Source organism: Choloepus didactylus, chromosome 13, assembly GCF_015220235.1.
Source record: "Choloepus didactylus isolate mChoDid1 chromosome 13, mChoDid1.pri, whole genome shotgun sequence".
NCBI lineage: Eukaryota > Metazoa > Chordata > Mammalia > Pilosa > Megalonychidae > Choloepus > Choloepus didactylus.
This window is the reverse complement of record NC_051319.1, coordinates 16,714,369-16,742,113: the sequence shown is the minus strand read 5'-3', so window position 1 is coordinate 16,742,113 and position 27,745 is coordinate 16,714,369. Positions and strand designations below refer to the sequence as shown.

The window sequence follows — 27,745 nt, the reverse complement described above, 5'->3', positions numbered from 1 at the left end:
AGGAATCCTGGCCCATCTCGTGCTGTTGCAGGGAGCCTGTAGGGGTCACTGTCAGCCCACCCAAGAGGCTCGAAAGGTACCGCAGCCATTTTCTACTTCAGGCTGCTTTGCAAATTGTTGCTGAAAGCCCAGGAGTGCTCATACACCTGCCTAAAGAAAATTAACAGGCAGAATGGATTTTGAGTCTGTGATTATATGTAAGCTGCATGAAAATAAAGGCTGCCTGTAAATTAAACCTGACTGAATTTTTCACTGAACCCCAAACCCTAAGCCAAGCAGTTAAATTCTATGGGTCTCAATTTCCACATCTAGAAAACAGGAGAAGTGAGCTCTTTTATTTCCATTACATAGGACTGTCAGGTTTTAATGAACATGTGGTATGAGTCTTGGGCTTTGGGGAGGAAAGTGCAGTATAAAAATAAGGTGGCGTCATTTGATTAATTCCAGTAATAAAATTGTGCAGTAATAAGAATACGTTACCATTGCAGCGATACTTGAGGTTGGACCAAATGATGTTTTCTTGAGAGAAGCAGAAAACGCCAAGTCTGCCTCCACGCATGGTGGTGTCTATGGTGACCCCGGAATCAGCCACCAACTCGGAGCCTTCATAAAACCGCACCCTGTTGACAACACGGCCAGAGTGGGTCTCCGTGAAACCCAAACCAGGTCAGGGTGAAGTCCCTGTCGTGAGACCCCGGGAGTCCCACTTCTTATACACCTGAGTTTTTAACTCTGTTTCATACTCCATTTTTCACTGCCTTCTACTGTGCTCCAGCTGTTCCCCTTCCCTGACTAGGATGAAAGCTCCTCGAGGGCAGGGACTATGTGTCCATGTCTTCCAAACTTCTGTCTCTCAAAAGGCCTAAAACACAATTGGGCACAGAGTCAAACTCAATAGGTACTTGCTGATGTTAAAGAGGAATCAAAACCTGATGCAGTGACCAAGAGGTTTGTGTCTTCATTGTCATGCGTTAACTTGTCTTGATAACATGTTGAAAACTTTGTTTATCTTTGTCTCATTTATATCACCTGATGGAAACTTAGAGCAATGATTCTCAGTAGGAGTACAGTTTTGGAAATTTGTGGGGGGCAGTTTTGGTTGTCATAGTGGCATCTGGATGGCCTACAATGCCCTGGGCAGAACAATCAAAACTTATCCTGCATCCCACACATTTGGCATGTTCCCTCAGACATTCAGGTAGGTGAAGAGTCTGTTCATAATTATCTGGGTGTGGAGGCTTATGTACCCCAAATTTAGACATGTTCTTGGTCTTAATCTGCATTCCTGTGGGTGCAAACTCATTGTAAACAGGACTTCTTGAAGATGTTATTTTTAAATTAAGGTGTGGTCCAACCAAATGAGGTTGGGTCTTAACCCAGATTACTGGATTCCTTTATAAACTGAATGAAATTCAGACATAGAGAGAGAAAAGCACAGGGAGGAGCTAGAAGCTGGAAGTCAACAGGAACCAGAGGGGCAAGGAGAGAACATGGCCATATGATGGGAAAATCAAGAAACCCAAGGATTGCCAGCCTGCCAGAACGCTCCCAATTCTGGGAGGAAGCAAGCCTTCTAGGCTTTGAAACCATGAGGCAATAAATTCCCATTGTCTAACCCAACCCATTGTATGGTATTTGTCATTGCAGCCAGGAAACTAAGACGGTGCGCCTACAACCTAACTCCCTTTTCTTTATGAACAACAAATATTTTCTTTGCACTTTTTAAATATAAAAACTGATTTTTTCAGGGTAAATTGAGAAATTGCTGAGTTCTTTGTTTTGTTTGCAAATTAAGAATTGTTTTACCATTTTAGAAGTTCACATCACTATTAGCAACACCACTGTAGTATTTAAGCCACCAACACAACAATCCGTATTATAATGTCACCTGCACAGTGATTCTAGATATAGTGCGTGTCTCTTTCATTTTGTCTTCTAGTGCAGTTGTGCCCAAGCATTGACATTATTTTGTTATGAATTACTTTACTTTTATTACACTATGATATTGTTAGGGATCAGACTGATTTTCCAAAATTTTATTTATATATAGGTAGTATTTTCTATGATTTCATTTCAGGACAGAAAAGGGAGCATTTCAAAGTATTTGTTATAAAATAGCGTTGAACATGATCTTCTTACTGAGGCAACCAGAATAAATTCAATATGATGTGACAAAGAAGAACAAAATATTAACTAGCCCTCAAGATTTTCTTTTTCCCATTAGCCTGGTTTCCTGCCCTGGAAGGGAAAATGCAAACAACAGTCTTTCTTAATTGTACAAATAAGCTGGCGTGGGTGTTTATCTTCAAGTTTGAGTATGAGAAAGTAAGTACACTGTCGAAATTTCAAAGATGTAGTCCTAACTTTTGGAAATAGTTTTTGAAAACCTATTCCTATCGAGAGAGGAGGCAGACTGCATTAGCTTCCATGATGATCCGTTCATGCCATGCATGGTGCATTCCAGGCCTTGTGCGAGGCACCGGGAGACCAAGATAAAATGAGACCCAGGTCCTTCCCTCACAGAGTTTACAGTCAACTAAGGAAGTGACTCATTAAAATGCTCCTGAAATATGCTGGAATAAGTGATTATACAGGGCCCAGAGGCATCACAGGGGAGGGTGTGGATAAAAGATTCAGCTACACCCTTACCTCACACCAGTGAGCGCCTCCAGTCTCAGGCTTCTCTGAAGAGCCATTCAAGGGCACCGTCCAAAACCCAGTGCTGAGGCCTCCCTCCCCAGAAGGTCCTTTTATCCCCAATTTGGCCCTAAGGTCCAGGAAGGACAGCCTGGGCTTGGGTGTCTTTCCCCCCATTTCTTTTCTAGGAGCCACCGCCTGAACTCTCAGAAGTTTCAGCATATCCTTGAGGAAATCTTAGGCCAGGACTTCTCGGGGAAGTGGAGGTTCCGGGATACAGGATGGGGTGCGTGTTCTGCTTCGAGCGCACCTACCTGATGTAGCCAACCTGGGGCCTGTGCTGCAGGAACCAGCGGTAGGACACCTTGTCCTTCCAGCCCACGTTCCGGGAGTCCTTCCACAGCAGCCGGACCTGGTCACTGGTGTCCCCGGTGTGCCACAGGGAGTTCCGGAGATGCTCCCCCGGGCCGGTCTTAGACTTAACGGCCTGGTTGACGAGGCAAGCAAGTTTTAAAAACAGATGCACAGACCACCCTTGTCCTTCTTAAAGTCTGAGGTGAGGATGTGGTATGAATTCATGGTTACAATCCTGCCTTGGATTCATACAAAAGCATGAACAAATGCCATTTCTACTTAGGTGAATGCAATGTTTTAGTAACTGGCATTGACTAATATTCCACTAACCCATTCCACCTTTTTCCTCCTGTAAATCCGTGGCTCCCCACATTTGCCCACTGAGGCACCCACCACATGTCTGGTTACTGCAGGCTTCCTCCTCTCCCAGCAAGAGTGACAGAGATATCCTATCTGAGCTCCTGTACTAAGATGGCTCTTTGAGAAAAAAAAGATTAGGCAGCTTGCAACACGGTGTGCTTGAAGGTGCACCCCTCAGTCTTCACCACCTCTTTGACCCTACTCAGGCTGAAATTCCCACCATTAGCGTCACCCAGAGGTTAGCTAGTATGGGGGAATGAATTGAAGGCCCTGGGTCAGCTCCAGTCTTCCCTGACCTGAACATCAGCATGGATGAGTTGATTTCATAGGTAAACCAAATGGTCATATGGGAGAACATAAATTCCTGGGTGAAGCATCCAGAAGAAAGGGAGTTGAGTGGCTTCAAACTACCGATACCTTGAGTTGAATGCCGGGTTCTGCAACAGCTCGGAAGGGGGTGGCTTGCCAATATGTCTGCTCCGTCTGCTTCCACATGACCACGTAGAAGCTAGAGCTGTCTTGGTAACCAAAGATAAAGCCAGCGTAGTCATCATCTGTCTGGGTATTTACATGGAAGGTCCCTTCAAAGTCAACTCCATTAAAAGCCGTGTACCCTGCAGAGATTGAAGTAAGATGAGAAAAATAGACAAGTCACACAAAGAGCTGGAAAGAGTGAATTCTACAGGGGTGGTGAGAATGGTGATCTAGGCCCCAGACATACCCACAGCCAGGCCGGGATCGCTGTTCATGGTCTGCACAATCTCCATGCCCTGCAGAGAGAGTTGAGGGAGGTAAGAACAACCCGAGAGGGAGCTGAGTGAACTGGTGTAAACCCAGAACCTTAGGCCCCACAACTGAGTGGTTGGTGATGTCTGACCTCGAAGGATTTTATTATCTGAGCAACTGTTCTACCTTGTTATGTGCTCCATACTTTTAATGAAGGTAAAAAAAAACAAAAAACAAAAAACCTCAAAGCAGAATAAAAATAACTTTGCTAAAACTGTCATTTAGGCTCATTCAATAAATCCTTAATTGGGGGAATTTATACTTCTAGTGAATGCGACTTGCTGTGTAACTCTGGAAAGTCTGCTAAGCCTCTCTATGCCTTCCTTCCTTAGTTACACAGTGAGGAGGTCTTTGCAAGAGGTAGTCCATGGAAGACATTAGGAGTAGGACTGTGGGGTCAGACTGCCTGTCTCCAATTCTAGCTATCTCAGCCACTTGTCAGCGGCGCTACACAAGCAAGTCATTTAAGGTTTTTAAGACTAGATTTCATCATCTGTAAAATGGGGATAATTGAAAGCACTCTGTCATAGGGCTATTGTGAGGAATAAATGTAAGGTGGAACAGAGCCTGGCTCAAAGTCAGTGCCCTCCAACCATTCCCTACTGTTATCTTAAGGTTCTCCATTGAGAGGAAAATCTGAGCCGCTGGCTATGCTGGGAACAACCAGCCACGTGGCACCCACCTGGTTCAGAACCACCCAGTTGGGGTCGATCTGGGCATCCCCTTCAGGATCCAGGACCACGGTCTGGTAGGCCCTGAAGTCAGTCAGGGTGATCTCTGCATTCTCCGGGCAGACGTCGATCCAGTCAATGACCTGGTCCTGGTCAAAGTCTGTCTCACAGATATCTCCCACCCCATCACCTGAGTGGGGTGGAGAAAGAGGACTGGAGCCTGGTAACGCCCATGCCCACCATCACTCCTCGACAGAGGAAAGGGCTGGGTGAGAAGCAGAAGAAAAGCCTACGCTCCCAGCTCCAGAGCTGCCATTTTCAACCAGCCTTGGGAGAGGAGCCCTGGGATCAGAATGTCTAAGCTGCCCCTGGATTGCATCCTGGAGTCCTCAGGATGGACAGCCAGGCCAGTTCTCAGAAGAGACCAATTTGAACAGCTCAATTTGAACAGCTGCCCTGCACTCTGTTCCCAGGAAGTTCTTTTTATTACATCCAGTCAGGTTCCCCAAATGGTGGATCTTAAGCCTGACCTTAAATGAGCAAATGTCTGTAGTACTTTCTAGACTATTACGTGTAAAAAGAAGGGAAATTATTATTGTCACCTGAGTATCTCTAAGAGAATAACTTCTGGTGGCCCCTAGGATGAATGTGGCTCACAGGCATGTTTTGTTCAGCTGAGATGATGGTATTAAAACATTTGAGTCTGCACAGCCTTGGATGGGCATGCCCCCTCCAGTTCCTACCACTCCCTGATGTCTCATATCTGGTTTTATGCCCACCTTTCCTTACCTGCCTCGTCCCTGCAGGCATGAGTTTGTGAGCCTGACCTAAACAATCTTCTGCTGTGTTCTCTCTATTCTCTCCTTCTTTTTTGGGACTCCCACTGAAAGGAGCAAGCAAGATGGCAGAGTGGCTCTCCAAGCCCCTGGGGGACTGAGCCATTTCCATGTGGCTGCTTCCCAGCCCCTTGTGTTCTCACACTAAGGCTGTTCAGAAAGCTGCAGAATGGCTCTTCTCTGACCGAGCTGGAGACTGCTGTCCTACCAGTCATCTGCTGTCCACACACACTGAGGCTCCTCAGAGAAGTGAGGTTTGGAGAAGCAGCTACTGGATGTGGGGAAGCAGGGGATGCTCTGAACTGGTGCCCTGGAGGAGGCATGCTGCTGTGTGTCTGGCTGAAGCAAGCTGGTGAGCCCTGGGCTGAGCCCACTTACTGTTGCTGTCCTCCTGGGATGGGTTGGGGACTAGCCGGCAGTTGTCCGGTCCAGGGGGCACCAGGTCAGGGATGCCATCATTGTCATCGTCATCATCACACTCATCGCCAATACCATCCTTATCAGTGTCCAGCTGGGCACTGTTGATGACGGTGGGGCAGTTGTCTGTGCTGTCCTGGTGCCCGTCTCCATCACTGTAGGAGAAAGGAGAGGGGGCTTGGATCACGGCTCAGCAGGAGACAGGAAAGAGTGCTCAGGGAGGAGAGTTTGTGTTTGGGGTTTAAACTAGGCTCTAGCCCTTTATCAAACTCACTGGGACTATTCCCTAGATAAGGCTGTCCTATCAGCCTTAGAGACAAATTCCCCACTTCTTCAATCTGTTGAAACAAGTGGGCCATTTTCTATTCAAGAAGGTAAGGGTCTATTTCTGTGATTCTTGTGACCAGATGCTCTCTTCGGTCCCCTGGGATTACTAGATGATATCCGACTCAGGGAACGTGTGAAGGACCTGTGGTGATGGCCACTGGAGCCAGACTGCCTCGGCTTGAATCCTGGCTCAGCCAATTACCAGCATATGACCCCAGGCATGAAACTTGACCTCTCTGTGACTCAGTGTCCTCATCCGTAAAATGGGAATGATGATACTACCTCACAGGGTTTTTATGAAGATTGAATGATTAAGATTATTAAAATTTTACATACTAAAAATTTAATTAAAAAGCACTTGCTAAATGCCTCGCTCCTAAGAAGCCCAACAGTGTTTTCTTTTGTATTACTCTTCACAACCGCTGGCCAGTGGACCCAACAAGGACTCAGATCTGAATACTATGGGGAGAATGGCAAGGAGAAAAGCTCCTCCCTTTCCTGAGAGGTGAGGTTGTAGGCCTGGCTCAATCCTGGTCTACAGGACTTCTCAGAGCCTTCATTCTCTGCTCACCTGGACTTTTCTTCTTTCCAGGCCATCTGTGGATGATTCTGCCCTGTCTCCCAGAGGTTTCCCTGAGTTGACAGAGACCTCCTATATCTATTCTGGATCAGAGTGGATACTCTTTCCACCATGCTCCCACCCACAGCATGTCCTGGGCCTGGAACTATCCCTACATCTTCTAGGGGTGGGAGAGGGAGGAAAACTGGGACCAGTCTGTGTCATGGACTTCCCAGATGGGTACAGAGGGACAGAAGAGGCCCAGAGACAGGGAGGCCAACCTGGACAAACAGAAGACGACATGGCTCAAAAAGTGGGATTTCTGAGCACACAGCAGAGCTGTTTTTCAAAACATAAGATTGAGCTATTTCCATTAGCAGACATTCATTCTACATAGCCCTGAGCATTTTAATGCAAAAACAAGCAGTTCCTGCCCTCCTCCCCAAGGTTCAAGTTTGTGAGAATTAAAATGGAACAGAATGAGTCATTTGTTTTAGGCAAATATCTAGAGGCTAGTGGAATAGGATATTTTAGAAATTTACTGTAGATGGTAATAAGAGTGCAGGGCGACCTAAGACAGGGAATGTTCTTGACGTGCATAATTTAATGCAATCATCAGGGTACCAGCCCTACCTTCCACTCAGAAACAGAGAGACATCCTATGTAAGACTGTCTTTGTGCTATAACAACAATAATAGCCCAGCAACCATTTCTGGGATATCACCTGAGGGCTGGCACTGTTCTAGGAGCTTTATCTACATTATATTTAATTTTTACCGATAAGCTGTGAAATGCATTTAATTATCCCACTTTGCAGACGAATAAATCGAGACTCTGAGAGTTGCAAAATATGGTTATAATCACTCAACTAGCGTGTGCTTTACAGCAAGGACAGCAATGAAGGAGCCGTGCGAACCCTACTCAGGATTTATAGGAGATGTCCCTGAGCAAGGTTTGGATCAAGAACTGGCATCTGCAGGGCAACCTTTGATCCAGGTATTAAAAGAGAAGCTACGTCTCTTCCTGCTTTGCCTTTTAGAATCCTTTCTCTCTTTCATTCTTGTCCTGGCTGCCTCTACATGAATTCCTTAAGGAGATGAAAGGGTTTAAGCCTTGGATTGCAGGTGCCTCTAGGGCAGTTGCAGATGTCCGTGTTTTTGGTGATGTTCTACAGCATCTGATCCAGTGCTGTGTCTTAATGTAGGGCTCCATCCAGGTTGGGCTAGGAGGGTTTACAAAATTCATTTGCATAGAACAACTCCACTCTAATAAAGGAAATTGAAAAAAAAATCTAATCTGAGTGCAATGAAATAACAGAGGTCCCTCAACAAATTGACAGCCTTTTCTTTTGGGATGATGTTGACGCTTTCCTAAGCTGAAAGAATATAATAGTAAGATAGCTAATAGTTATTGAGTGCTACCTATGTAACAGAAAGCATAATGAACACTTTTCATAGATTAACTCAACATTCCTATGAGCTAGATCTCATTGTCATCCTCATTTTATAGATGAGAAAACCGAAGCATAGAAGATTAGGTAACTTGCCTAAGGTTAACCAGCTAGTAAGAGAAGGAGCTGGGATTTATATTTGCTGTCTCATTCCATAGTCCATCTCTGACGCATGATGCTACATTGCCTCATGTAGAATTTAGATAGAATTTCACTAGCTAAAGTGCCTGGTAGTCCATCCTGGCACCATCACCCCCTACACAGGCCCTTCCAGTAGGTGTGGTGACTCGGACTGGAGGCAGGGCGATGGTCCCTCCAGCAGCTCAATCCTTCCAGAGAAATCCCAAAGCATGGCAGCAGCAGAAAGCTCTAAAAGTAAAATCTTTCTGGAGTTTTCCATCTAGCCCTCTGCAGCTGGGAGATGTGCCATACCTGTCCTGATTAGTGTCACAGGAGTCCCCAATCAGATCATTATCCACATCAGACTGCAAAGGGAACAGAATAGGTTGTTATTTATCTCTGGGACTGCATGTACAGAATGTTCCAGAGAAAGCAGACCTGGACTATCATCACCGGATCTCAGGAATTATTTTTCTAGAACTGGGGTGGTGTAAAACTGCAAAAGGACAACACCATATTGGTGTAGGCACAATGAAGAATTTTCAAAAAAGCCTTCTAAAATATCGAGCTACATGGATGGGCTGCCTACACACCAGATGAGCTGATTGGAAAAGGGCTCCAGGGCAGCAGGGTGGCAGGTGGGGATGTGGAACTCCGGCACGGGTTGGAAGGGAGCCAGTCACAGGCATGGGGACAGGGGAAATTGATTTTGTTTTGCTTCTGCATTTTGGAGTTGAGCCAGAAGAGTGAGTCACAATGGGCAACAATGATTCCTCTTTCTTGGGGTTTTAAAAATAAATGACACATAATACCCAATTATACTGACATGGAGCAGGAGTAAGAAGGGAATCTCAACAAGTTACTGACTGAACTTAATCTGAAATGTCCATACATGGGCTGTGTGGGGCTTTGGGGACTGAGGCTCCCAAAGGTTAATTTCCATGTTCCATTTTCAGCAGAACAAACCTGTTTCGAGCATTACTGAGTGCCTATTACTAACTTCATAGGCACTGCACAGTCTATGAGATCAGCCCGAAGGGCCTCAGATCTCCTGCAGTGCTCTTCCCATCACCTCCAGGGATAAAGTGTGTAATTCTGCCTCCTCTGCTGTGTTTGGTAAGTGGCAGCAGCAGAGAACTGGGCCGATGGGCGCTGTTGTGTATTTCTAGACCTGGTCTTAAATGAGTCTTTGCACAGGGAAGTTCACCTAGAGTTTGAACTGCCCCAAATCCTACTAACCTGGTTAGGGTTGCTGACATCAGGACAACTGTCACAGGCATCTCCCACACCATCACCATCCTTGTCCCGTTGGTCACGATTGGGAATTTTTTGGCAGTTGTCCAAAATGTTTTTTATTCCTGTGAGAAAGGAATGCTGTCCTGGGTCACAGGAACATCACAGACAGGTGCAGAGCATATACCCTTCCAGGTGCTGCATGGGTCAGACCTACGCCCAGGTACGTGGTGAGTTACTTCTGACTGGGCCCTTGTCACATACCCACTGCCCTTCTACAAGAGTTGTCTGGAGGCACCTTCAAAGGATGTGCTCTAGGAGACTTACAGATGCACAGTTCTCTGAGGCATTTATCCCACTGTGACTTGTCTAAGATGTCAAGGACTATCACGGCGACCAGACAAGGAGGCTGTGATGGCCAGGTGGGCTGACCCTGGAGGGAGGGCCCGTGGGTGTCCCAGCTACGACTGGGACAACTTTGCATTCAATGTCATAAGGTAGCTTGAAATCAGCAATGGTTGAAGCATTTACATCACGGAAATTGTCTAATACTACAAATGAGGGCTTCATTGTGCGTTTGTTTCATAAAGCCACTTTACCAGCACACTGTTGGATCTGGATCATCAACTGGGTTCGTAGAAAGTGAAGTTTTATTTGAGGGAGGTGTGGCTATTCCGGAATGGTGTGTATGTGTGTGCACGTGTGTGTGTATGTGTATTTCTAGAAAGATTTTCTTTCAAGGCCCTGTGATGTGATATGTTTTTCAGAAACAATCAGAGCCGTCTTTTCTTTAATCATATTCCTCTTTCTATATGCTATGGAAGCTTTACAAGAACAAATGCCTCCACCCCCGCCCCCTGGAGTCTCATGAGGCGCCAGAGCTGACAAGAGTTACGGTCCAGGGGGTGCCATGAACATAGATCACGGTAAGAGGTAGTTCTGGAGCTGTGTGTCACAGCCCCCTGCCGCCACAGCCCTTCCCTAGGGGACATCCACATCTCCTGGGAAAGGAGGTGCCTGACCCAGAGGGTGTGGTCTGTACCCTGCTCAAGACCCTGAGTTCAACTCTCTACTTTCAAGCCTCCAATATATGAAAAGGGTGGGGAAGTAGTTGGAAAATGTATAAATTGGGAAAGCAGATGCTCTACAGAGGCACAGCCCCAGTCAGACACTGCTTGAAGTGGATGTTTCAGACAACAACATTGAGTCCCAGAAATACCCAGGATTATAAACAGGGGAATGGGCTGTGAAGTCCCCTTCCATAACAGGACAAATGAACCTAGGGATCTCTAGATGCATCCACATCAAACCCCCAGAACTAGAAACCTCTCAGGTTGGTAATTCTATTTCTACACCTGAGAGAGATACAAGGGCAAAAGGACCAACGAATCCCAAATAAAAGACAAAGCAAAACAAACCAACCGTCTCCATCCATGTCATCGTCACAGGCATCTCCCTTCCCATCGCCATCAGTATCTTTCTGGTCATTATTTACGACAGTCCAGCAGTTGTCACAAGCATCCCCAAAGATATCTTTATCACTATTCCTTTGGTCTACATTGTGAGTCAGGATGCAGTTATCCTGAAAAATCAGAAGACTGGACATTTATACTGAATCCCTCCTGCGTACCAGGCCCTGTGAGGGATGCTGGGCAATCTCCACCTCCCCCATTGCCGTGAGTTGTCAGAACTTTTATGTTTTAGACACTTGTGAATCTCAGAACAAAATGTTGCAGTGCTATGGGAACGCAGGCATGGAAACTAACATTTGGGATGATTAATATAAATAGTCGACCTCATGGGCTTTCTTCCAGCATCACTGGCATATAACAGTTCACAGTCCCTCCCTGGAAAGCAGGTACCTGCTCATTTAAGATCCCGTCTCCATCAGCATCCTCATCGCAAGCATCTCCAATGCCATCTCTGTCTGCATCTTCTTGACCAGAATTTGGCACATATTTGCAGTTATCCTAAGTGAGGAACACAGCTCAGAGTGACATCCTACATCTGTGTTAAGTCAAAAATGATTTCTGACCTCAAGATTGACTGTGGCTACCTGGCTTTATTGTTGGCTCTTGTTTTGCTTCATTTAGATGCAACTACTTTAAACATGCAATTTTCAGTGGGACCTGCAGAGCCTCTCCTCCCAAGTAAGATGTGGTCTTCGAGAGCCACGGTGTATTGTTTTTCCTTCTTGGCCTCCTTACCTTCTTGCAGTTCCTGGCAGAGCATGGCAGTTCTTCGTCAGGGTAACCGTCGATGTCCACATCCTTTCCACAGATGTAACCGTCACCAGCCCAGCCGACTCCACACTGTGAATGGAAAATCCATCAGAGGCCTGGGAAGCTGAGTCTGGCAGGGCTGCAGGAGGGGCAGCTGACAGGGTTTCTGCTCCTGCGTGTCCATCCCCAGAGGGGGGCTTGTTGGGTGGAGTTTTAAAAGCTATTTTGTTGTCTTTGAATAGTCAAATGGTTCAAAATTCAAAAGGTATGAAGGAATAGCCAGTGAAAACTCTCCTTCTGCCTATTCTCTGGGCTCAGGCAATCAAGATAATCAGCTCTCAGGTGCACTCCAAGAGATATTCTATACATAGACAAACAAATACACATACATTTTTTTCTTTTGACTTTTTACATAATTGGTAACACACATATATACACTGTTCTGTACCCTGCTTTTTTTTTTCTTTTTAACTTGACATTATATCTGGGAGAGCTTTCCACATTAGTCCTGTAGATTCATGCCACTCTTTTTAAGGGCTGTAGATACAGCATATATAAAGTTGAATGGAAGGGCCACAATTAATTCAATCAGACCTCCACTGGTGAATGTCAGGCTTTTAAAATGTTTTCTATTACAAACAATACTGCAACAAATAATTCTGGGCTATTTGTCATTCTGCCTGGTGTGCTTGTTTCTTAGAGTGGAATTTCTGCTTCAGAGGGCATTTGTCGTTGTAATTTTGAGTTATTGTCAGAATGTTCTCTATGTGATTGCCCAATTTATTCTCCCTCTGGAACTGAATAAAGGAGTGCTTCTGTGGCAGTTTTCTCATCATTCTTGAACCATGACCATGTCTCTGAACGTAAGAGTCTTCTAAACAATTTTGACCACAGGAGGAACCTTCCAAGGAGCTTTATCTCCCTTCATACTCGTTTCTTTTAACAGAAGAAGTTACCACAGGTGCAGTTCTGGGCCAACTTGCTCTCTCCTTCCTTGGAGATGTCCACCCCAGTGTCCTGCGACCACTAGCAGCCTGAGCTGAGAGCAAGCCTTTGGTATCAGCAGAGTAGGCATTAAAAGAACACTTATTCTGCACCACGATTTTTACATTATCTCCAGTCTTCATATTACCCCATTTTATAGAAGCAAAGATTAGACTCAGAGTGAGTACATATCTTGCCCAAGGTCTCAGAACTGGGACTTGAATTAAGGCCTGTTTCATTCTAATGTCTTTTGCTATTTCTATTTGGCTAAGTGCACTTTTGAGTTCTTCCCCCTGATTTTCCATATCCTAGCTGGCCTTATTAAAGGATGACTGACAAACCAAAGAGAAAGGAAACCCTTCCAGAAGTGGTGTCCTGGCTGTGAGGAGGTGTCTGGGGTTCTTGGCCCAGGAGCACAGGAGGGGGTGTTTAATAGCAGAAGGAAAGGAAGATGGGAGAAGGGGACATGGAAAATGCCAGGGAACCAGAAACAGAGGGAGAAGAAAAGCTGACCTGAGGAAAGAGCGGAAAGGAGTGAGGAGAGAAAAGGGTCTGAGGAACAGAGGCTGGACCAAGGGACACCAAACTTTACACAAGTAAGTGTTGAATGTCCTGGCCTCTCAAAGCAAAATAAGGTGCTTTAAGACCGGCAACTGCTGTCTGCCACTTCTCAATCTTCTGCACTTTCCTTCTGCCATAGGAGGCTTTTGAGGGCAGGATTGGGGAGATGCCTCCCCTTAACCACTCCTCCTCCCACCCTCAATTTCTTCAGCAGGACACCAAGAGGGCCTGGAAAGCTCAGCCATGGGGTACAGTCCTTGACTGACTTTAATGAAGAAAAAATTCCTCTAGGAACAAATATATTTTTAATGAGCCATTTTCTGGCAGATTAAATTATTTCAGCAGTCACACAAAGTTTATTAATCCTTTACCATCTGTCGTTGTGCCTTATTACAAATTCAGAAAAACATATTAAGAGCCCCATCACCCACCTTCCTAAGGGAGTTGTCAATTTGTTCTCAGAAAATAAGGATTTAAATGTAGTTATACACTTGCCTCTCAATGACTTCTTTTGGTAATGAACATGCGCGGCCCACAGGAGTTAGGGAAACTGTTGGCTCTTTTCCCCCTCAGATACAGCAAGTTCCTTATCCTGACCTTGTCACAGAATACCTGGATTACCAGGCACAGCCGATGTTATTTCATTTATTTCTTTTGATTATTTTTCATGCTTCTTATTTTTCCTACTGGAAAAGTGATATGCTCCTTGTAGAAAATGTTGCAAGCAGAAAGATAAAGAAGTCTAAGTATGAAGTGTTAAAGGAAGAGGGAAAACTCTCCCAGCACCCTTTCTGCCACTCAGAGCCGATACTGCAAACTCAAATCACAGAACGGCCTCTGCTCACTGGGAGAGGAGGAGGAGGGAAGGAAGGGGGAAGGGGGAAGGAGGAAGGGAAGAGGAGAAAGGAAAGGGAAAAGGAGGGAGGAAAAGGGAAGGGAGGAGGAGGGAAGCAGCTGAATTCTGCTTATTTTTCAATGCCTAGAACACCCGAGGACTGACTGGGATCCTGGGATTTGGAGATGGATGGCAGGAATGAGCTTTCTTCTTCACAAAGGGCCCACTACTCGCCCACCAGGGGAGAGACGGATGTCAAGCACAACTGCCCTGCTCTCTTCCTCGCCTCTCCCGTCCACAGCTTCTCCCCAGATCTGGCTCCAGGGTTGGGAACTGCACAGGGAGGGTGAACAGTAACTGAGCTGGGTGAGGTGGATAAGACAATGGCCTCCAGCAGGCCCCTCTCAATCACCTGTGGGAGCCAGGAGGTTTTTCTCTGAGCGTTCACAGCAGCCAATGATCTCTTCACTGTGACCCACTCCCCTAGAGTATTAGGCCAGATTTTTAGACTTGGAGGTCTTAAGAGTAGGTCCAGTTAGAAATGACAGCAGATACGCTCGTAAGTAAATTATACAAACAAGAAGCTAGGGCAGCAGAAGGCAGATCCTTCACTTTCTGGCTGCTCTGTTCTTGGGCCTTTCCCATAGAAGGTGCTCGGGAGCTGGGGCTCCACCTGGAAAAATCACCACTGAGATGCTCAAGTGGATGGTGTCGACTGAAGACCAAGATGGAGATTCAACGCAACTGATGTTTAGATGGACTTCAGATTGCTCTCCCACAATCTCAGCTGACCCTGTTACGTTCTGGGTTCATTTTGATCGCAATGTTTTCATTTTTGAGTATTTTTACTCTGAAGCAGGTAGAAACCAGTGAGGGGTGGGCATTTAAAACGGAAGAGGAAAAATGATAGTGCAAGTAAACAAAAAACTTACCACGCATGTCACATCACCCTGCCTCTCTTCGATGCACTGTGCATTCACACTACAAGGGTTCAGTTCCGGGTTTCGGCAGCTTTTTCCAGCTTTGCACCCCCTTGTCTGATCACCAGTGTACCCCGGTTTACAAGGCCCACAGCGATAAGAACCCTGCAAGGAACAAAGATAAAGTGATGAGTCAGGAGCTCAAACTATGAGCAAAGGTACTACGATCTTATTAATTTGTATATGTACTCAACAATGCTAGGATTAGGTGAGATCCACGCCTGCCTCTCTGCTTACTTCTACATCTTAAAAGACTGTGTAAATGTTGGTGGAATCACCATCAGATTGGGAGCTGCAGCAGGCCCTGCAGACACTGAAGGAACAGAACTGAAATAGAAGGCTAGACAGGGACAATGACACTCATTTGCCAGCTCCACTGGGGAGGGAATAAGGACAAAGGGCTGAAGGTTCTAATGAAGTTCTGGGAGGTGGAGTGGGAGGCTTTATTCTGGGGACAAGGGGATGATTTGATTAAAAAGCAAGTTAAAAAAAAAAACCAACCAAAATTTTAAATGTTCTTTTGGTTCTTTCATAATTAAGTGACAAAGAAGCAGGTATTCAATGCACGTTGGTGGGTTGGTGGTTTGCACTGAGAATTCTTGATGACGTAGGTGCTATGGAAGGAACCTGATAAATATGTTGTCTGCGTTCTGGGGCCAGGCATGACATCCATCTCTCTCTCTCTCCCTCTCTCTTGCTCTCTCTCCCTCCCTCCCTCTCTTCCTCTCTCTCTCTCTTATTTTTAAACAGTTTTATTAAGATAAAATTCACATACCAAAAAATTCACCCATTAAAATGCACAATTCAATGATATTAGTCACTCATGCCCTCTTCATTGCCAAGTCGAAAGGATGCTTTTCAGTGGTCTTTCTTGATCTACCTGCCTCATCTGACATTTTGTCAGGTTTTTCCTTCTCTCGGCTTCTGCTCCTTTCCCTTTTCCTTCATTTTTGGGGTTTCCTGGATTTCTATCTACTGCTGATTTTTCTTCTCTCTGGTGCTTCAGTTATTACCTTAATACAGATGTCTCCGGAATCTTTTTCTTCAGGCCAGGCTTTCTTTTGAGCTTCAGACCCACAAATTCAACTGCCTGCTAGGAATTTCCACTTGCATGTCGCACTTCAACTTATCCTGTCCAAATATGAATTTTCCATTTCTCCTACTAAGCTTCCCCATCCTCCTGGACTGCCGGTTTCCCTGAATAACCAAACCATCCCTCCAGCCATCCACTCAGTGCCACCCATGACCCTTCCAGGCCCGCCTTGCCCCCATTTGAATTAATCACCAAGTACTGACAATTCACACTCCTAAAAACTCCTCCTGACCACCTCTTTAGTTCATCTCTACCAATATGAGCATTACTCAGGCACTGTCACCAGCCTTCTGGATTTCTGCAGTAGTCTCCTAGCTGGTCTCCCAAGAGCTATCTTGTCTTCCTCAAATCCATTGTCCACAAGACTTCTGGAGAGACCTGACTGAGATGAAAAGCTGACCCTGTCATTTCCTTGCTTAAAACCCTTCCCTTTGAATTCCTAAGGTCTACACTGCCTTTATCACCTGGTTCCCTGGGACAATTAAGCCCTAAAGTCTGGTCTACAGCATCCTTTGTATGTAATGAATTAACTTATCCCCATGCATCTAGAGTGAACAAGTCATATACATTCTGGGGAGAACTAAGAAAATAGCATCTCAAATAATTTTGTGCAGAGCTTAATTCTCTTCAGGAACCCCTATTGGAAGAGTCTGGGAGAAGCCTAAAGGTCTTAATGTGACATCTTTGAAAATATAAGTTCCCAAGGTCAGAAATTTTTCTCTGTTTTGTTCCTGCTCTATCCCCGGGGCCTAGAACAGTACCTGGCACTGAGTCAGTTCCCAATAAACAGGTGTGGACTGAATGAATGGATTCAAAATCTTTCATGCTGGACCCCACAGCATCATTTATTTTCACTTTTCATTTTACAAATTATTCTTTAGCAACACTAAACTGCTTATAGTTTTCTGAATACACCAAATCCTCCTATCATTTGCTTGTGAGCTCCTGGAGAGGGAAGAACTCTGACTTATTCTTTTTATATTGCCATGCCCAGTGCTTGATACAAAGAGACCATGTACCTTTTCGCTGAACAGAATTAGGCTGAATAACTTAGTGGGAAGAGATGAAAAGAGGATATCATGTCAGGACTCTCAGACGAGAGTCATTTATTTTTGTTTCCTTATTTATAAATCACCTCTTGGGACTGCCACAGACAGTTAGTTGTGCAGGTTGCACAGTGCCCTTCTATAGACTGCAATGGGAGTGGAGCTTCCTAGAGCTGTGTAGTACATTACCCACGTGACAGGTGGTGGTGGCCTTGACTCACATGTAGAGGTCGCTGGAGACCTTACCTGTATTCCAACCGGTTCTGAAGGAAGACTAAATACTAAATCTATTTAGCTTTGATTAACTATATATATTAGCCAACTGTTGGACAATTCATTGCAATTACTTTCTTTTGTACTAAGTAACAATGAATCTCTGCATATTCCTAGGCAATAAAGTTTAGTGGATAAGAATGCAATCTCTGCAGCCAGACTGGAAGTTTTATGAGATGTATGGCCTTAGCCTAGTTACTTAACTATTCCTTGCCTCTGTTTCTGCAACAGTAAAATGGGGATAATAATAGCACCTACTCATATGGTGGTTATGAGGATTAAATTAAGTGACTTGATATTTGTAAAGTGCTTTTACATTCAAGGAAACTAGGAAACTAGAGATGAAATAACTTTCCCAGGGACACATGGTAAGTTAGTTCTATCTTTCATCTTGGAAACAACTGATAGGAATTTTCAGAGGCAAAATATTTAATATTTAATTTACAGACCCCTTAAATGATAAGCATTTTAATTTAATATGACTTACTTCTGAAAAGTTTTTGAAAAAAGAATACTCTTTGGGGATCATGTGGTTACTGGTAAAATGCTTACCTTGGAGTACTGAATACAAACCAACAAGCTTTTCATGTTTCTTAAATTCAAGATGATAATGACATTTTATTCAATAAATATTTATAAAAGAGCCTAATGTTGCAACTTTTATAGAGGAAAAAGAACAAACTTGGAATTTATAAAATTACTGTTATACAAAAAATTAGATTACTTATAAAATTGCTTGTATATGAAAAACTGTTTATCAGCACAAACTTTGGTCCTTATTCTGCAATATTATTGTATGATGCCCACATTTTCTATATATATTTGGGGTTATGATTTATAAACATACACTTGTTTAATAACTGATTCAGCTTTGTGAACAACAGCTATGAGGAATACTTACCAAAGTGTTAACACAGACAGAATTGAGAACACATGCTCCATTTCGACACTCATCAATATCGGTGCACATCTGGTACAAAAAAGTTTAAAGAGACACTGTTTAAATAGAAATGCAAATAAATTTTTGTTTGTTTTGATATTTTTGTGTGAAGTGAAGACAGAGAATTTCAGGTAGAATGGTAATCCAAGGGTCATTTTAGAGATCTCTTTTGATTTTTGTACCAATTTCAATCCAATTCCAAATGATAGCTGCCTACATGGCATTTAAAGTTGTTCAGAAAAGGTAAGCTCCATGGTTAATCCACAACCCTTTTAGTCAGGAGAGTTCTTTATCCTGCTTAAGATTCAATGTACTTCCATCTGGGGATTTCTTTCTTCAATTCTGGAAAATTCTCAGCTTACCTCCACTCCTATTCTTTCTATTCTCTTTTTGGAACTACAATTAGACCAATATTGGACTTTTTGATTAATATCATCTATTAAATCTTAAACCCTCATTCATATCTTCCACAACTTTGCCTTTCTGTGCTGCATTTTGGACGATTCTCTTAGATTCACCTTCCAGTCCATGAATTCCCTGTTAGCTGTGTCTAATCTGTTTTGCCCATCTAATGAGTTTGTAATTTCAATGATTATATTATTCATTGGCAGTTTTATTTGGCTGTTTTTCAAACTTGCATTTTTTTTCATATTACCCTATTCTTTAATTATGGTATCTATGCCATGGATACCATACTACTATAAAGGATCTCTTTATTCTTTTTAACTTATATTTATCATGTTTTCTCAAGGTGGTTTTTTTATACAAATTACCATTTTTGTCTATGAGTTCATCCTTAGTGATGCTGCCTTTGCCTGTGAGTGTTCCACTGGCCCTGAGTTTTGGAGTGTCTTCACAAAGTGGTATGACTTTGATTTTAGCCAGGGCCCTGGGGATTCTACTGTTCCAAGACTGGTTTTTGTGCTAATATTTTGGCTTGTGTTTCTGCATCTTATGTGTAACACAGATTTGGCTTGCACAACTATATGTGGTACAAGCTTTTGATTTGTATTTCCATTTTTGTCAACCATGTCCTAAAGCTAAAGTCAAGCTTCCATTTGTTTCTTGGGGCTTGTGAAGTTTTTCCAGTCTCGTTGTAAATGGATAGGGCAGCTCTGAGGCCCCTGCCTTTATACAGGGGTTTTAGGTCTTTGCAAGGGTCCAAGACTATATCTGCTGCACCCACATAGGTATTAAAATCCCAGCTCCCCACTCCTAGGACCTACATCCAGCTCCCACCTCCCATGAGCTGTTGTGGCATCAGCTTCTACTCACAGCTCTGACTCTGAGTTCCTTCTTTGTTTCTGGAACCTGCATATTTCCCTTTAATTCTTTTGATCTTGGTAATGCATTAAAATCTGTTGTTCAATTTCATTTAGGTAGCTTTCCACTGCTTCAGTTCAGTCTATCATATACTTGGAAATCTGTTGGTAAGTGCTCCTTACTGGCCTATACCAGGCCCCTTTATTTCATTTTGTCTATTCTCCTTGGTTTAGTCTTGGAGATTGTGCCTTTAGAGAAGACAATGAAAAACTTTGGGATATTACTCTAATGGCTTCTTGTCATTCCTATTTGTCTAGCTTCCTTCCTTTGCTAGTCTAAACAATGATGCCCCCTGGAGTTCTTTGAGAGGCAGCTAGGAAATAATGAAGCTCTACCCTTCTTCAAAGCTAATAATTTCCCCAAGGTAGTAAAATATATTTATAGACCAACCATTTTTAAAGGCTGAAAACATCAAAAAGAAGTTCACAGTCTGTTAAATAATGACCAGGATATAGCAGAACATTTGGAAATAAATGGAGACTGTCACAAAGTACTCAAGTGCTTTATGACAATTTATAGTTTATATAAGAATAAGGGTAGCTTTCCTCAGGGGATTATTTCTACTTTTGAAATCCTTTCACTTCTAAAACAGCTACTGATTGGCAACAATGACTCTATAAAAGTGATCTAATTTTTCAAAGCTTTCGTTTGCTTACCTGCCTCTCAAGTTATTCTGCAGAACAGAATGTTCAATGGGTATCAACAAAATAAGCCTGAAATTACGTCACCTACTCAGTTTTACTCCATTCACTGTTTTTTTTTTGTTTGTTTTTTGGGGGGAGTTGTGGGGGTATACACTATTATCCCAATCTAACAGCTTCCTCCTTTCTGGAAGTTATGAAATACACCTAGAAATAAGCTGACAAGTGGCCTAATTTGCCCATTATACCTCATGACATTCAATATGGCATTAACTGCTCAAGTAGGGTAAAGAGTGATACTTGAAAGAGGCGTGAACCAACCAAAGTTATTCTGTGGGTAACTAACATAAAACAATGAATAGTAAAACCGTGATTTCAGCCCACCTGCTTGTTTGACTTGGCAAAACTGATCCCCACACCTTGCAACATACGGCCTGTGAAGCCCACGGGGCAGGCATCACATCTGAAGCCAGGAGCCAAGTTCACACAGCGCACGCCCGGGTAGCAGGGATGGTATTTGCACTGCAGACCAACAAAAGTTCAAAGTCTTTAGCCACATGGGTTATACACTTTCAAACTTTCATTCATCTACTTGCATATGCTTATTTACTCACTGAACTATTTTTTAGTGGGGAAAAGTGATAAAAGGAAATAAAGGCTTCCAACTCCAGAGTTATCCATTGAATCCCTGACCCCACACATTCTGAGCTTTGCTATAAGATAATGGCACATTCAAACTGGAAGGGTCCATGATGCCAAGCAGGCTACCTCCAGGGTAAGCTCCTTGGTATTTTAACTTGGAATTTAAAAATCTCTGTGAAAGGACAGCACTCCTGAACTACTTACCAACTGGGATGTTAGATGAATACAGATATGTTAAACAACTGCTCAAATGAAAAGGACTCAAGAAAACAAAGCCACAGCACTTATAGTAAGATTCTTTAGTAAGATTTGATCTATCAGTATCTGTCCCTGTATTTGTGCCCTATGAAGTCTGTGGCTACTGCAAGGCTTTCTGAGTCTAGGAGATCAGTTCTGATACTTTTTTTTAACCACTTCAACTAATGTAAAAAACATGACCACCTTCTGCTCTTCCAAAAGGAGGAAAATTCCAGCTCACATATAAAAACCAGATGCAGTTCTGTGAAATGTGAGCAGAAGTTTCTCCAATAGAGGGATTACTAGGGACCATCTTAACTGCTTACTATCTGGAGAGATAATCAGCTGAGCAAGGGAGCAAGCATTACCATGAGCCTGCAGGAGCCCTGTGGGTGTCAGTGTGTGCAGAAGCTCCTTGCTTGTTTCTCTTGATTTCTTCCAGCCTTCCTTTAGCCAGGTAGAAGGCTTATGCACATTCTAGAGGCAGACAACTGTTTTGAGACTAGACTAGTGACCGGCTAACCAAGGTCTTGAACAGTCTCCTCTTGAAGCTATGCCAACCCCAAAGCCTGTATCTGCCATAAGTGCTCTCTCTGGCTCCATCCCTGGGCTCTTTTGGGTACCACAGGCTGTGGTTACTCACAGTTTATAGGGCCTCCTCAGTAGATTTTTTTGGTTTGAGATTCCCTTCTGCTCCTCTATTTAGGAAGCCTGAAGAAATCAGCTGTCACCCCCAAAATATACCCACAACAGGGTCCTCCTCCTCCCACATTTGAAAGCATGGAAAAACAAAATTGTAATACAGACTACTTAAGGGAAATAATCAATGCAGATGTTTGAATAAAAGCAGAAATCTCAGCACTGTAGCAACACGGACAGGTAGAACAGTTGGAAACAGAAGAGGGATACTACAGACCAGCTACAACCTGGCTCACAGCGTCTCGTGGTCTGTAAGGATTCATAAGGAAATAGTTTTGATGTAGCCTGGGGGACAGCCTAAGTCATCCCTTAATCGTCAACTTTGCTTCTTTTTCCATTCAGGTGTGGAAGGTACATAGATAGCCCCCTCCCCTTTTAATTTAACTTTTACCTCATCCACATCAGAGCAGGTGATCCCATTTCCTGTGTAGCCCTCTGGGCAGGGTCCACACTGAAAGCCATCTCTGCTTTCAGTACATCGGACACCTTGGAAACAGGGGTTGGAGTCACACCGGCGCTTTAGGGAAGCTGGAGATACTGGGGTTGCTGGGGATGCTGGGGGTGCTGGGGGTGCCGGGCGCACCAGTGTGTTTGGGGTCGGAGACTGAAAGCTGAGAGGACCTAGAGAAAAACAATAACCCATAGGCTTAATTACCACCAGAAGAACATAGCAAACACAAAATGAAATTTTGCTTCCCAGTGAACTTCTCCCTTCCCTCCAGCTCTGTGCTGATGCCCCAAAAACCACAGGCAACATTCCTCACCCCAGGTCCTTCATCAGTCTGCATCCGCTCATCTGACTCAGAATGAGCCAGTTACTAGAAAAGCACTTACCACAAGCCTGGCATTCAGCGATGGTGTTTCGTAAAAATGATGTTTCCTTGACCTTTAGAAATGGCAAGGGGGAGAAAAGATTGAAAAGGAGAACCTGATATATAATCCCAGAATAAAAGAATCCATGTGTAGCAAGTAATGCAACACTTCTTAAAGCAATGCTGGAAGTACTCCTTGAGGCCTCCCACTCTGCTTGGAGTCATGGTATGTTTACGGCAAGCTTGTTCCCTGTTTCCAGAGCCCGTCTAGCAGAGACCTGGGGTGGTGGTCTGTGGGGGACCCCCTGAGGTCTGGCTTTGGGTTCCCCTCCTTGCCTTTGCAGGCCTGTAGCTCCACCAGCTGTATAAAGAGCTTCTCTAGTAAGACTGAGGTTTCCTGATGACATGTCCTGTATGTTACCTGCTGTCTCAGAAGATCCTTCAGCTCTCCCAGTAGCTGGTTTAGTTGGCTCATTTGCCCCAAAAACTGTCGATTAAAGTCCCCTGTAAGAACAGAAAAAATGAAGGAATATTCAACCAGTGACTCATTTCTACAGAGACACAAAAACAGATGATTGTCCAAAGAATTAACATGACAAGATGATGTAAAAACCCAGAGCATCTGAATTTAACTGGGGGTGTAACCGAGAAGTTAGGATTTAATAAATGATTATGATTACTGAATCATTATATAAGTGTTCTTTTTTTCTTTCTGGTATATTGGAGTAGACAGAGGGAAATACCTCAAATCTCTGTACTGTGGTCTGCTGCCCTGATCTCTGATAGTGATTGTGTATCTTGTGCCTTTCTGATTGTAAAAGCTGGTAATCCCTTTACCCACTTGTTTGTTTGTTTGTTTTAACTTTAGAAACTTCTAAGGGCAAACCCCCTAATGCTAATGGAGGAACTCCATCAGCTCATCAGCTCAGAACCAACCATGAACTGGCTCCAGCACAGTTTCGCTACTTTCCATTTGTAAATTGTTTCTGCCTATACCTGCTATTGAAATGATGATAACTCTGTCTCTCTTCCTTTATGCTTATACTTGTTATTGAAATTGTAATGACTTCATCTCCACTTGTTAGAAGCCATAAAAACCTTGAACTCCCTAGGCAGAATTTTAGGCTGATAGGCCATCTGATCTCCAGCTTTGTGCCTAGCAATAAACTCTTTCTCTTTGAAACTCTGGTGTCTCAGGAATTTGAGCGCATTGGGCAGAGAATCCACCGCCTTTTTCTCTGTCAGGGGTAATCTGTCTAATTGCTCTAAAAAGTAATGATCATGATAAGATGCTACTGGCTAGTGAGTCCAAATTCCTGTGAGTTCTAAAAATAAACTTGCAACACAAGTATTCCTTGCCCTGGACTTTGGCATGGGAGCTTGATTTCTGTAAATATATCCTGTCGAGCTGTCCTGCTGACAGCCTGCCTTTTGGTGATGGGACCCAGCCCATTTGGAGACCGTGGAGCTTGACTGTGTTGCTGAAGGTGTGCAAACTGCCCCAGATCCCCCACCTGAGCTCATGGTGGCCTGCGGCTCACTCTGCTGCAGGAAGCAGTCTTGCAGGCTGGCCGCCTGGATCAGGGAGCCTCTCACCACCAGCTTCAGTTCTTCTAAGACGTTCTGGAAGAAATCACATTCATACCAAATATTGTGACACCATTCAAAAGCCAATGTACTTCCAGACCCACATAATTTTCATAGTGTGGTAGCCATGGATACTTGGACTCTGAAATCTTATATAATTTCGTGGGTTCACATTTTTCCTAAAGCCTGCCAGTCCTATCCTTTCCATTGAAGCAAATACGGAAGTAACTAGTAACTTGGGAATATGCTGGCATCTAACTTGGCCTGAGAGTTCATCAAAATGACTGACAAGAGGAAAGGCTGTTTTCTTTCATGGTAAATGTTATTTTGCAGCAGAAATTACCTGGTGAATTGCCTGAAATTTATGGTGTTTAGACTGAAATGAAGATACAGATCCTAATTTTAAGCAGTATTGTTTTTAGGATGTTTTGGCTCTAGATTTTAGTAAAGTCTCTGGTTTTCTTGAATTATGAAACTAATAAACAATATATTCTATGATGATTAAGTAGTTGGGACCATAATTTACATTACTGGTGAATAGCAATCACTCGTCATTAGTCAGAAAGTCAATTTCCTCACCCCTTAATTTTGTAAATTATACTCATTTTTATTATAGATATACATGACAGGAAAAGTATACATAACAGCTCATGAAGTTATCATACTCATTTTAGAAATGAGCATGCTGATAAGCATTTTCAGAGGAATTCTACTTTTCCATTTAACTATGTTAAGATTTAGGCAGTGTGTGTTTTGTAACAGATGTTGGGTTGGACATCGGACTGTGAGCTCCATGGAGGCAAGACCAAGACTGGGGTGTTCAACCAGTGACTCCTTTTTGCCCACATACTGCCCCACTGTCTCCCTAATGCCTAGCACGTGTCCAACACATAGTCAGCGCTTATATATTTGCTGACTAGTTGAGTGATTAAATGAATGTGTAGGTGACTATAAAGACAAAGTTGCTATGGTCCCTACTGAAAGTCAAAGAAAGTAGAGCTTTTGAGGGAATTCCAGTGATTACAGTTTCTGATGACCTTTCATGACCGGCTCTTGGCTTTTAGAAATTGACTTATTTGATGGTGGACACTAATTTATGAAATGGTCAGGGACACAATTTCTGACTGTCATTCTGATTACTTGGGCTGGTATAGGGACCCTGAAATAAGGCCTGGTGTATCTCTCTATTCCTTAATGTTTCCCCATATGTATGGGAACCTGCAAAAACAAACAAAAAAAAAAAACAAACAAACAATACAAGCAAAAATCTTGGATTTGAGTTTTCTTGGGATCTCTGCTTAAAAATTCTTGTTCTTGTTCAAGCACAGAATTCCAGGATAAGATCAATAGTTTTTCTATTATTATCTAAACTTTCTCATCCATTCCTAGTTGTAATGGAAATTATTGCTTATACCCTGCCTCCTTGTACAAAGGGCTCAGAGTAGCTTGTAACTAAAACACATATGATGAAATAATAAAATGGATGTGATAAATGAGGATTAAGAGAGAGAAGACAACAATATTACTGGCCATAACAGATGAATATGGTTTCTAAGATTGGCATTGACTTTGGTTGCAGATGAAATTCAGGAACTATGATCGATTATAGTTATAATTATTGAAAAAAGGACAGAGAATACTAATTCTTTATAGGAAAGAAAGCATTTCCCAGCACAAAAATCTAAAAGAAATGTATGTTGCAATTTCTACAGGAGGTACAATGATATAATGAAAAAAAAATAACAACATAATATGAAACAGAAGACAGGGGGATGGGACTTTTTGAGAACTAAGCTGGCAATAAATTCCTTTTTTGCTAGTGACCGTTCTAACAAGATCCATGAAAAATATTGTCCCTAGTGCTAGACAGTTTCTAGACATTCTTTTTTATTTTCATTAAAAATATAACATTACAGAATAATTGAAACTCTATAAAATAGATGACCCTATCACTCTAAGATAGCTATTTCTATTTTTGCTATTGTTTTCCCACTTTACAATTGTATCCAAAGAGTCTATTTATCCCCTAAAGCAAAGGTCTCAACTTTGGCTTCACATTAGAATCAGTATTTCAATAACCTGATGCCAAAGCCCCTGATTCAATTGGTCTTGTTTGGGCCCTGTGAAAGTCTTGTTTTTCAGTTGCCCAGGTAATTCTAACATGCAGACAGAGTTAAGACCACTGGCCTTCAGAGGGGAACAGGCATTCCATGAGCCAACATATTTCCTCAGCAAACTCTCCTGTGCTGGCAGTCTTGGCAGCCCACCTCTCTACTTCAGATAATGGTCTTGTTAGTTCCTACCTGTGCCTTCCTCTGGAAAGTCCTCAATTCAATGGACCCAGGACTGCGGGAGAGGCTAGAAAAGGCTCTGGGGAGATTGTGAATGGAATCTACTTGGGTGCAGTCCAGGTAGAGTTCTACAGAGACAGCCCTCTGCAGAAAATTGGTCAGTCTTAGGAGGATCCTGTGCCGCCGTCCATCAGATACGTGCAGGTTGTTGAAAACCACCAAATGAATCTTCCCATCATTCTTCAAGTAACGGAGGACGGCTGGAATCAAGCACAGACCAAGGATGGGTGTGATAAGGCAAGGTTGGGGATACTGTCCTGAACAGCCTCTTGCTCACAAGGCTGTATCACCGGAAAGAATGTGAGCAAGTTGTTACTACAAATGTTGAATCAGTATCTTCTGTGTGCCAGGCACTGTTCTAGGCACTGGCAATGCAGTGGTGAAAGGACCCTCTCCCCATCATGGAGGACATTTTATGCTGATGGAGAAACAAACAATAGCAGCAAATTAAAAAACAAACTAAATCATTTCAGATAGGAATAAGTACAATAAGCAAGCAGAACCCCCTCAAAAGTCAAGTAAAAGTAGATCATAAGCTCCTGAGGGCACAACTTCATTAATTCATTCACCATTTCCTGAGCACCAGCTTGGGGTTGGCTGCTGTTCTTCCTTGCTTTAAATACTGAATTCCCACTTGTCACAACCCTATGAGATTGGACTCACTACAGATGAGGAAAGTGAAGCTCAGATCGGTGAAGGAACTTGCTTGAAGACAGTGAGTGGCAGGACTAGAATTTGAAGCTGTGCTCAAAGCCAGTGCTGGTTTATT

General features: G+C 43.4%; 1 protein-coding gene across 1 annotated transcript in view; it reads right to left on the bottom strand.

Annotated features, from left to right (window-relative positions):
* THBS4 (thrombospondin 4) overlaps positions 1-27,745 on the bottom strand; it is a 44,198-nt gene that overhangs the window by 256 nt on the left and 16,197 nt on the right. Inside the window, exons 3-21 of the mRNA XM_037801955.1 lie at positions 26,929-27,176; positions 24,553-24,661; positions 23,460-23,542; positions 23,061-23,112; positions 22,618-22,847; positions 21,033-21,170; positions 18,646-18,714; positions 15,285-15,437; positions 11,958-12,062; positions 11,613-11,720; positions 11,173-11,332; positions 9,757-9,875; positions 8,830-8,882; positions 6,023-6,216; positions 4,820-4,998; positions 4,073-4,121; positions 3,769-3,965; positions 2,952-3,124; positions 481-620 (exon numbers count right to left, since the gene is read on the bottom strand). Of these exons, the coding sequence (XP_037657883.1) occupies positions 481-620; positions 2,952-3,124; positions 3,769-3,965; positions 4,073-4,121; positions 4,820-4,998; positions 6,023-6,216; positions 8,830-8,882; positions 9,757-9,875; positions 11,173-11,332; positions 11,613-11,720; positions 11,958-12,062; positions 15,285-15,437; positions 18,646-18,714; positions 21,033-21,170; positions 22,618-22,847; positions 23,061-23,112; positions 23,460-23,542; positions 24,553-24,661; positions 26,929-27,176 (2,559 nt within the window). The remainder of the gene's footprint in view (positions 1-480; positions 621-2,951; positions 3,125-3,768; positions 3,966-4,072; positions 4,122-4,819; positions 4,999-6,022; positions 6,217-8,829; positions 8,883-9,756; positions 9,876-11,172; positions 11,333-11,612; positions 11,721-11,957; positions 12,063-15,284; positions 15,438-18,645; positions 18,715-21,032; positions 21,171-22,617; positions 22,848-23,060; positions 23,113-23,459; positions 23,543-24,552; positions 24,662-26,928; positions 27,177-27,745) is intronic.